Source organism: Stegastes partitus, unplaced genomic scaffold (genome assembly GCF_000690725.1).
Source record: "Stegastes partitus isolate 25-593 unplaced genomic scaffold, Stegastes_partitus-1.0.2 Scaffold486, whole genome shotgun sequence".
Lineage (NCBI taxonomy): Eukaryota > Metazoa > Chordata > Actinopteri > Pomacentridae > Stegastes > Stegastes partitus.
The window spans coordinates 312,750-324,118 of record NW_007578217.1 but is presented as its reverse complement, the minus strand read 5'-3'; the positions used below and the strand labels follow the sequence as shown (position 1 = coordinate 324,118).

General features: G+C 42.7%; 1 protein-coding gene across 3 annotated transcripts; it reads right to left on the bottom strand.

Moving 5' to 3' along the window:
* Positions 1–435: 435 nt before the first annotated feature.
* On the bottom strand, positions 436–10,580 carry wt1b (WT1 transcription factor b). Of its 3 annotated transcripts, XM_008287088.1 has the most exons (10): positions 10,570–10,580; positions 9,275–10,036; positions 7,435–7,557; positions 6,239–6,338; positions 4,815–4,895; positions 2,617–2,722; positions 2,371–2,518; positions 2,189–2,278; positions 1,359–1,451; positions 436–1,177 (listed from the first exon to the last, which is right to left on the bottom strand). In XM_008287088.1, the coding sequence occupies exons 2-10, from the start codon at positions 9,690–9,692 to the stop codon at positions 1,056–1,058; spliced, it is 1,281 nt and encodes a 426-aa protein (XP_008285310.1). In that variant the 5' UTR covers positions 9,693–10,036; positions 10,570–10,580; the 3' UTR covers positions 436–1,055. The 3 variants fall into 3 exon arrangements, with proteins under 3 accessions (XP_008285310.1, XP_008285311.1, XP_008285309.1); XM_008287089.1 differs by lacking the exon at positions 10,570–10,580 and having other exon boundaries at positions 1,368–1,451; positions 9,275–10,103; XM_008287087.1 differs by lacking the exon at positions 10,570–10,580 and having other exon boundaries at positions 9,275–10,102.
* Between the last annotated feature and the right edge of the window lie 789 nt (positions 10,581–11,369).

The following is an 11,369-nucleotide window of genomic DNA, read 5'->3' as shown; positions in this document are numbered from 1 at the left end:
CTTTACGGAAAAGGCTGATACTGCCATCATGTGGTTCGAGGATGCAACTGGAGGCTAGTATTCACCGCGGGGACTCGAGAGCGTGCATGTGCGTGCATTTTGGGGCCCGGGCTGTGCAGAAGGGGCCAGTCAGTGGAGTACAGCCTGCTGACACTGAGGTATGTGTCTTTTCTAATGAGATTTATTGGGCTCCAGATGTTCCTAGTTATGAAGATGTGTGTCCGAGATTTAGGAGGGTGAGACCTGCACCCTGTCAGAGTCACAGAGGGGTGCTGTTTTACTGTCTGTCACCCCCCCCCCCCCCCCCCCCCCCCCCCCCCCCCGCCCACCTTCATACACCACCACCTCTCATAGGTGGCCTCTTAACCTGACAACACCCACACCTCTTCTGTCTCCCAGCCACACAAGCGCACACTTTTACCCTTGACGCCGATGTGAATGAAGATTTTTTTTATAGCAAGAGCATAAAAAGTACCAAAGGAAGGTCAGCAATATACAAAGCAATTTGGTGAGTATCATGTATATTTTACGGATATAAAGATGTCGACATTTCCCGAAGCAGAAAAAAAACAATCTGTGTTCAACATAATGGACAAAAAAGTGACAAATTGGCCATTTCCTAAATCCAGTTTACAAAGTCCAGCACATTTTCATAGTGAGACAGTTTTAACAATAAAACAAGAAGCCAGTGCAAGTGTACTAAAATATACAAAATAGTGTATCAACATTTTCCTCATCTCACATTAAAAAAAACAAAATCTTTTTCTTGGCTCAGAATAGTATCGTACCCTCTCAAAGTCAGAGCTGTAACGTCACATAACCAGACAAGAGAAAGAGTGCTTGTTGAGGTGCGTCTTGGAGATCTCATGGATCATCAGCGAGTCTGTTCTCCCGACGTTGTCTGTCTGGCTGAGGCGGGTGTCAGCTGTGCTCACCACTTTAGCGAGTCTGGCAAGGCACCATAACCGCTGACCAGGCTCCAGGCGTCTTTCTCTACTAGCTGGCACAGCATATTGTCACCTTCCTCATCGTCCTCCTCCTCCTCCGCTCGCTGCTCAGATGGCAGGCTGCAGCTTGGTCAGGTTCCTCTGGTGCATGCTGTGGTGGCGCACCAGCTCGTCAGAGCGGGCAAACTTCTTCTGACAGTTGGACCAGCGGCAGGTAAAGGGCTTCTCACCTGACAAGGAGGGGACACACAAGGAAAAACGAGAGAAACCGTTGCTTTAGAGTGGATTCAAGTCCCGGGATGAAAGCTTGTGCTCTGTTGTGCGTGAATTAGAGTCAGGGGGGAACCATCTGTACAAAAGTGAATCTCACTGGGAGAAGAATGGAGAGGTAGAAAATAAAGGTATACGCACTTGTTTTACCTGTATGAGTCCGAGTGTGCGTCTTAAGATGGTCTGACCGTGAAAACTTTCTCTGACACGTCTCACACTGAAAGGGCTTCACTCCTACACAGGGAGGACGGTGGTTGTGGCACCGCGAGAGACATAAATGAGAAGAGGGTGTGGTGAGGGTCAGAAGTTTAAACACAAGGTCTGATGGAGCAATCGCTGTCTGGGACTGTGTGAATGACACTATGGAGGGAGATTTTACAGTTACAACACAGGTACGTCTCTGCTTTCTAGTGTGAGAAAATCCACTTTTTAAATGCTTATTGTTTAGACGTCACATAGAAAATTTATTTTTCTTCTAGAATTCTACTTTCAACCCCTTGAAGCCTCAATCAGTATCTCAGTAGAGCTGCAACATACACAATGACGTGGATCTGGTGTTGCTGCGGTATAAATGTTAACAGCAATATGTTAATGTTAGGTTGTTGTTAGAACTGTCAGGGAGCTTATTTCTGTATTTTGTGGTGTTGTGGCACTGGATTATTATTATTATTATTTTTATTGCTGGTGTCTTGAAACGATAATGATTTCCACTATCTTCAAAGAAGGCACACATAAAAAGAAACAGAGAAGGACTCAAGGCCATAGCTCACATTTCAGAAATAATGAAGCACTGATACCAATAACCCTATAAAAAACAATTGTGTTTTAAAGTTTCTTTTCATTTTGTGGAATGTAAACTCCTCCAGGTTTCACATCAACATCTAAGTTTCCCAGAGAAAAAAACACTCATGAGTTCAGCGTCTGCATTAGAAGCTACAGCTGATAGATGTGGAGGTCTGACACCGTCGTACCTGTGTGTCGGCGCTGGTGCCTCTTTAACTGGTCTGAGCGAGAGAATCTGCGACCGCAGTCTGTGAAATCACACTGATAAGGCTTCTCTCCTGCAAAACAAGCCCCCGTACCGTTATTATCCTCATCGTGGCTTTTATGTCTGAGCAGGAACAAGTGGTAGAAATCATCTCATCACTCTCACCCGTGTGTTTGCGTCCATGCATCTGCAGATGTGACAGTTTAAAGTATCTCTTGCTGCAGCCGGGATAAGCGCACACGAAAGGACGCTTCTCGCTGGCCTCTGAAGACTTGGCGACTGGAGGAGCAATACCAGGCACCCGTCTGACATCCTGGAAAGAAGAAAGATAAATGCAGAGGGCTTTATAGTACAGAGGTAAAAATGTGTGTATGTGTTTGCTGTATGTGTATGAATTAAGCTTTGACTAACCTGGAGTCCTCTGAAGACACCATGTGTGTGTATGTGGTACTGGGCGCTGAGCAGCATGGGAGGTGGTGGAGGTATGGGGTCACTGTCGTAGCTGGTTGGATGACCGCTGGCAGGCAGAGACAAAATTATGAGTTAAACAAAAGACTTTCTCTCAAACACATTTCTTAAACATCGAACCTACGTTAGATTCAAGAGTTTTTATTTGTCACGTGCTCATACAACATGTGCAGCGAAATGCAAAGGACTTTCAATGATCTGTTTTTACCCAAAACACTTTCCGGTGTTTTCTCATTCACCCATTCACGCTCACATTCATACTCCAGTGGCGACAGAGCTGCCACGCAAGGTGCTGCCTGCCACTGGGAGCAACTTTAGTGTCTTGCCCTTTGATTGTGGAGGGGCCGGGGATCAAACCGCCCACCTTGTGATTGAAGGACAACCTGCTCTACCACCTGAGCCGCGACTTTAGCATGCTCACGTCCAGCTACATGCTTTTATTCCGAGACTCTATTAGAGCTTCAAAAACTTATTCATCTCACGCTGTCGTTATGCAGTCGCTCAGCTGACTGAAACAAACTATTACAGCTCCAGGCTCTATGAAGCTCTCCTCCCTAGAAGTCCACCTTCTTCTGATTTGCAGGCTTTGTGGAAGCCTTTCCTTGTGAGCACCACCTCCACCTCTTTCCAGCGTGGACGTTCAGGAAACAAACTGTGCCAACTAACAAAATGTTTCATTCTTGATTGGGACAAAAACTTCTCAACTCCATCCTTACATGTTTAAAGCAATGAGAACAATATGAGAGTGGACAGCACGAACATCCACAGCAACAGTGACGACAGCAGGACCTCTCTGATATAACAGTGGATCAGAAACTATCACTATCAGCAAATACTGAAGACAGCGCGGCTGGTAAACTGTTATTCTGCAGCACTGTCTGTATGCTAGAGTATAATAAATGTGTATATTACCACTCAGATAGACTGTTTTTGAGACAAAGAACATAGTTTGACTTCATGTCGTATACAGAAATCTACGATGAGCTGACGTCAGCTTGTCGCAAAAGTAGAAAAAACAGTTGGAAACCTAGTATTCAGAGCCATCTGAGGCCTTTTGGCTCACAAGGATTACTTTTACTAACTGTGGCCATGTTTAATGGATTAAATTAATCAAATAACAGACGTTCTAATACTATATATGAGTGTATTTGTGTTTTTATTCTGCTCTACTCACTGATTCAAAGCTGTCTGATTTGAAATTTAAGAATGTGTATCTGTTATATATATATATGTTCCTTTATAAATTAATAATAATCATTTTGACATTTATTTTATTAGAGCAGACTTATTCGAGGCTCTTTCTGGGGGGATTTTATGGTTTGTGCAGGTATAGATCCACAAGTGGGATGTTTGACATATACTTTGTACTTCTTTTTCGGGGGGTAGGACTTAGAATAGAATAGAATAGAATAGAATAGAATAGAATAGAATAGAATAGAATAGAACAGAAAAATACTTTATTTATCCCAGTCTGGGAAATTACTGGACAGGTTTCTTCCTGTCCCCTCTGAATGAGTCAAATGTGTATTATATTGAAACTGGCTTTTTATTTTTTATTTTTCTTTTCCATTTGTTAAATCTATTTTTAGTTGTTCGTTCATTTGAAATAAAGAATAAAAGAAAGAAAGGAGAGGAGACTGTCAGACAAAAGTGAGGCAAAGGTGATGTTGCATCCTTTAGTCAGAGTTTAGCAACATCTGAATCTGATGACATTTTGTGCACAGTCACTTCATAAAATGTCATCAACCCACACATCCTGACAAAGCAGTTTTGGAATTTTAAATCCTTTTTATATCTAAGAATGCATTTTTTTTGTAACTTTACCTTTAATTGCTGATTAAATTTTACAAAAAAAGTAATTAGGATTTGACCCCAAGCTTTTAGGGGGCATTGACTTGAAGACTCGAGGTCGAGTCGAAGCGTCTTCACTTTGCAAAAAAAAAAGCTCAAATGAGTACAAGTCTGCACACAAAGATTATTATGCTCTTCTCCTATCCTGTTTTCCCCAGGCAGTGGGCCAACAGCCATCTGGTCAAACTGTCCTCTTCCTCCTCCTCCTCTGCACCACCACAAACACCGGGCAAGACTGGGAGAAAAAAAAAATACAGCCTGTTATTTAAAATAAATAAATAAAGGCTCACCTCTTCATGGACGATGCCAGGGTGTTCATCTGGTTCCATGTTACGCACTCCAGCTGAGATGCCATTTGGTACAGGTTGTCACTAAGTAAAAAGCACAGAAATAAAAGGTGATTTCATGATATCTCTTCATTTCTTTTTAAATCCTAGAGCAACAAAATACATTCAAACACGTTTTAAATTAAAGCTAAACAGTTAGCACTGAGAGAATGATGAGAAATATTGCATGTGCTTCTGTTTTCTAAGTTGTTTGTGTAAAATCTTGTCATTAAAACTCATAGGCCAATATTTAGGTTTCCCGTGAATCCCTGCTGTAATCATTTTTCCCTTGAAATGAAGACGTTTCATTCAGGGGAACTCCAAATGGTTCGCTTATTAACACATGCTGTCCACCCACCACACTCCTCACTGGCCTCATTAAAAATCACAGGCACTGAGCCATTCTTTACCTTGGCAGAACACACTAGTGCAAACACACACACTCACACACACACACACACACTTGAAGATGCGATCGTGCGCTCTGTGGGGGTGAGTGCCTCCGTGCCTAGTACACCATGGACCAGTGCATGACATCACTCTGTCCTCGGTATCATTAATGGCGGGAAACAGTTTCGGGGGAATTCTGGACGGCATTCCTTGAGAAGTCCTTGAGGGAAGGATCGCGATGGCTCGCTAATCAGCTCTGAGCTATGTTAAACTGTGGAAAGACTCACTGATATCTGACATACATATACACTGTGTGTACGGGCGTGTGCGCATGCGGGTGCGCGCTCCTGTGTTTGTTTGAGGGTTTCCAGTTCATGCCATAAGCTCTAACAAACAGCGCAGTCTTCCTCCTTTCTTATCAACTGCTGTCCCAGTATTTGGGTTGCACATGTTCCTTTTCTCCAACAACATCGCAGGCCGGCATTTAAGGAATTTTTACCCCTTGAGATGTTTTGCATCAAATTGAGAACAAGTTGGGAACACGAGTCGCAAATAAGCACATTTCCAACGCTATAGCTACCCCCACTGCTCTCCTTCAGCTCTGGCTTTCGCCGAACTTGTCTCTTTTACTTCTCTCCTCGTTTTTCCTCGGGGTGGACTCGGACACATCAGCAGTAGATCACTCGGTGTTTGTTTTGGCCTGCTGAGCACCAGTGGGCAGCACTTAACCTCAGAACAAATTAGGATTCACAATCCAGACAGTGTAGAGGCAAACACGGGGCTTAATGTGGGATCAGAGAGAGTTCACACTTCTAAAAATTACCAGCCAGCCAGCGAGCGGGCTGCATGCGGTGTCGGTGGAAAGAATCTGACATTAACTGATGACTGCGGAGTGTGAAGATTTTTAGGGAAGAGTGGAACTGTGTTGAAAGGGGGATTCAGGGTACAGCGAGTCAAATACAACAATGACAAATGCATGCGGGGAGAATTAATTGTACCTGTTGTAGTTTCTCAGCAGCAGAGCTTGGCTGCTCGGACATGACTCGGGAGGATTGTGACAACCGAACATGGGGTTAGGAGCCGGATACTGCTGGTCAACTGAATATAAGAAAAGAGAAAAATGTTGCTTCAAAATGTTGCGTGTATCCTTTTAATAAAAATGCAATTATTTTCTAAATAAATCAAGTAATTTCTCTTCTAGAAAAGGTCACAAAGTGGTGTAAAATGGCTTCACAATTTCCCACAACTCAAGCTGATGTTATATGTTTTTTTTCACCCTGAGATCAAAAACACAAAGATGCTCATTTTGTTTATAGGACAAAACAAAGAGAAATAGCAAATGAGGAGTTCATTTGCAAAAACAGATAACTCACAAACCTTCAGAAAACCCGCTTTTCCATCGTCTACCTGAGACATTATCAATCGAACTGAAGCTGACATGTCGTTTCTACTGAATCAAATCCACTCAGCTTCGGTTTGATTGATATTATAACAAGCAAACAACAAAAAAACTAATGTTTTTGTCAATGAAATCTTCAAATATTCACATTTGTGTTGCTAGAAAGCGGTTAACTTGGAGCAGTTTTGGTTAAAAACATCACTTCAGATCGTTGCTGATTGATGTCCTTGCGCTGCTCTTTGTCCCACAACAGCTTACGAAGCAGTAATATAAATCTGAAAACCTCATCTTCATTCTTGGGATATAATATGTCCCAAAAATAATAGTGATATTTTATTGTCCTTTTTTTGTTCGAACACACATAACACTCTTACAAAATATATTCCTACAATGAATAATAGTTCATTTCAAAGACAAAGGCATGCAGAACTTTTCAAAGAGAGAAGAGGTCAACGAGAAACACTGGTCCTTTTCAGGTTCATATAGTATATTGGTCCCCAGACAGTTTTTGACATTCCAACAGAGTCACATAAAGCCATTTCCTCAAGTTATAATTTCCAGAGTCATTAACCGTATGTGTGCTTAAAGAGCGAGAGGGAGAGTGTGTTTATGTATGTCTGCGTATACGAATGTGCGTGCGGACGGAGACGGAGGCAGATGAAGGGAAATGGATAATAGCGATTCTGTTGTGATATGAAAAATGATGGGTTACTTATATAACCTTGCTGTGACACGACAGTCTTTCAGTCTGCGAAACAATTTAGCCCGCAGACTGTCAGGGCGCAGACGAGTTACCTATGTTGTTCGGCGGCGACAGCGTGTCCTCGTGTTTGAAGGACAGGCTGGAGAGCTGAGGGGTGTGGTGGGATGGAGTGTGACCGTAGCTGGGGTTGCTGTCTAAACCCACCGCTCCATAACCTGAGAGAGAGACAGAGAGACAGAGAGGACGGAAATAAAAATGATCTTGTTTGCCTGCTCGAGTCATTAGATCTCACAAATGACTGTAACATTCTGAAGCTTGCAAAAGTCTTCAAGTATCTGGTCAGTTATCTACGACACATCCCCCCTGGTAGTAGCTCTCAGACCCTGGCAGGGTTACCACGGAGAGACATCCATCATACCATTAAATCCTCTTTCCTTGTAACATATTCTTTTTTCCCCCCATCTATCTTTGGCCTTGTGGTTGCAATATTTATGGCAGGTGGAAAAAGAAGTTTGGCAAACACACCCGCAGATGGATTGAGATGAGCTACCGTAGAAATTATGCTCAGTGAACAACAAGAACGAGGAGTAAGATACAGGTTCAATTAGACTGTTAAAAAAAAAGCAACAGAAAGGGTTGCTTCACTTTTATTGCAGTTGTTTCATAGATTTTTCTTTTAGTTCGATGACAATGATGACATTGTACATGCACTGTTTGTTTTACATGCTCCTGTGACATGGACAGCCGGCGATATCCTGAGTCAGGCCCAGGACGGATGTTGAAAAGGTTCTAAGAAAAATGACTCACAAACTCTTAAATCCCTGCAGCTTGCAGAAAGCAGCGCTGACTATTTTATCACTTCATCAAAAACTACTTTCCACTGGGCAGACAAGAGCGACTGCCCTGAGTGCTGTTTCTGAAAGTCACATCAGCAGACACACACACACACACACACACACACACACACACACACACACACACACAGGGGCTTAAACCGCCGAAATCTGAGTAATAAGCCCCAACAGACGCAAACGCTGTCCACAGTCAAGGTGGAGACGGCTTTTCTGTGTTGATTCTGAATTAGGATTCGAGATGAATGGCGCTCGAGCTTCCTCTGGGATTGTAAAAAATTCCGAAAAGTCAAGCTTATGATTCACAATTTGTCATTTCAGATTTTTTTTTTCTTCAGTTCATTGTAAGTTACTGCTGGGGGATTTTTCTCTAAAGAAATACTTCTAAATAAAGCTTTAAAGCCGTTAAGTTTTTTGTTTTTTTTTTCCTGTCACCTGTCATTTTCTGGCAGAGGAAACCGTTTTGTTGCAGCATTTGTGGTCAAATGCTCTTTAAAAAAAAAGAGAGAAAACACACACTTAATACGGATAGAGCTTTTTAAAGGTATCCACAAAGTATGAAATGACACTAGACAAGCGTAAAGTGTAAAAACTTTTAGGTATTTTAGAAACAATCAGCTGCTTCAGTGCCCTGTTTCCATTTATTGGCTCATTTTAATTCACAGGATAAATTAAAGTTTTATTTATTGATTTATTGATTTGATCTGTACATATATTTGTTTGTTTGTTTGTTTTACACAGGCATCTTTTGATAACCTTGTGTATGTCTGCAACTCTGTGCCAGTTGAACCCAAGACTAAATGGATTACTGTAATGCTGTAGCACTTCTTGTAATTCAGAATGATCTGAAAAAACATCCAGGTTTGACAAAAACACTAATACGTACACATGGAGGTATATCAACAATACATCCCATAAAGAAGGACATTGGCTTGAAAAACCCCCCCAGAAAGAATAAAGAGTGAATTTTATTGACTGGTGTGTCATGATAACTTTTCGTCTGTCACTGCTCCAGCACAACATTTATAATATTAAGCTAAAGACAGAAGTCAGAGGTGGGGCTGGTGTTGACTGTGCTTACCCTGGTTCCTGGGTGCAGGAGGGTTGTCCACACAGCCGGGCAGGTAGGCTCCACTGGGAAACATCCTTGGCTGGCTTGCGGCAGGCTCTCCGAAGGCCCCGACCCGACAAGGGCCCGAGCCCGTAAACTGGCCTGAGAAGTGCACCGTGAAGGCCCCGAGTCCGCAGTGAGGGTCATCTATTGGGTCGGCGGTCCCCCAGCCTGGCTCCTGCTTGATGAGGGAGTGGTGGGAGGGCAGGGAGCCGTAGGGAGAGCTCGGGTGGAGGTCCAGCAGTTGGGTCCACTGACCGCCGCCAACAGACATCCCACAGCCGCCGCCAGATCCTGGTAAGGACGGCACAGGAGGAGCTGGCGGCAAGAGGGTCAGATCGCGAACGTCTGACCCCACTGACATGGCTCCACACGGTTCAGTCAGCATGACTGAAGGCAGCTCAAGACAGTCCAAACAAGAGTGATGGTATTCCAGTGGAAGACGCGGCTGGGAAAGGAGAAAGTTACACAGTAACAATCTCTCAAGAGTGGAACAAAAACAATATCTGAAGAAACAACAAGCATGGAGTAAACTCTTCTTCAGAAACAAACATCAGGGCTCACAGCGCGCCATGGGAGCCATCTTTCCTGCCTCAAGTGATGAAGGGAATAGTGGAATGAACTGACTGATGACCAAAATCTGGATGCCAAATTTCAAACTCCCTGCAGTGGATTTGGAGTCTGTGAGGATATCAGTGCCTTGTTCCTGTGTCTCTATAATGTCTGGCTTTCCTTATTCTCCTGAAGGCTCAAATACTGCATAACTCACTGAACAGGGGGAGGAGCAAGGAGGCTGAGACGAGGATGACTCCCTTGCTTTGCTGCGGCCAGCACAGACTGCACTTCTGAGTAGGTTCTGACTAACGTCACATTTGCATGAGGGTGTTGCTCTTCACTCTTTGTTCAAGTTGAAGTGTTGCTCCTGTTGAGTGTTTGGGTGAGAGTTTATGCACAAGTGTGTCCAAGAAGGAGAGATGATGTGCTTTTGCTTAATTTCTCTGAAAATGAAAGACGTAATCATACAATCTGCATGAGAATGAACCAGCAAGTAAAAAAGTCTTTATCCTGTTAATGTCTGCGAATATGATTAAATGTATTTATGTGTATTTGTTCAATTTAAACGTCCCATATCCGGTGTGTATGCATCGAAACAATTTCGAAATCTGATGACACTTCAAAAGCAACTGAATAATTTAATTTCTAAAACAGGAAAACTAAAATGTGTTCTTATCTGTGCACTGCTGACCTGAGCCGCTCTGTCATACGTTCATCACTTCTGACTCATTTGACTCGTGCTTTTTGAAATATAACCCACTTTCAAAATAAGTTGCTAACTGGATGAGGCAACAATATAAAGAAGAAAAAAAACAAAGACAGTGAAAGATAAGCAAGCCAGGAAATACCAAAAAAAAAAAAAAAAAAAAGAGTTTTAGTAAGCTTTATTTTTTTACTAACTGATTTAATGCGTTGAAGGATGTTACATGTTCAACAAAACATCGTGTGCCGTGTTGAACATACACATGAAACTATTACTCAAGATGTAAAAATAGTAAAACGTGCAGAAAATGTGCTCTGAATTTTCCCGTTTTGGATATTGTACTGTTTTTGCTAAAAGCAGCTCACAGAAAGTGCACGGCCTTGGAGCAAAGCCACATCACACAAAAGGATAATTATTTATTAGTCGGAGGAGAGGGGGAGTTTGTGTGTGTGTGTGTGTGTGTGTGTGTGTGTGTGTGTGTGTGTGTGTAAGAGATAGGGGGTTTTGACCTTAACTCAAGCTTAGCTCAAAGTGGAACTACGCAGGAATGCAGTAACTTCAATATGCCTATAAAATCAAGACAGCTGCTGTGGATCTTTTAACATTATGATATTTGTCGGATCAGCACTCGGGTTCCTCCTTTCCCTAAGAGCTTGAAGGAGTCACAATGTGTTGCAAATCAATGTTTTGTTTTAAAAAGAAAAACCTATACTGTGCTACATTCAGTGTAGCATAACCGTCATTTATAGCCGACCCGAACTGAGACCCCAGTAATTTATAAACTGCACTTTTTTACTGTTGACTTTA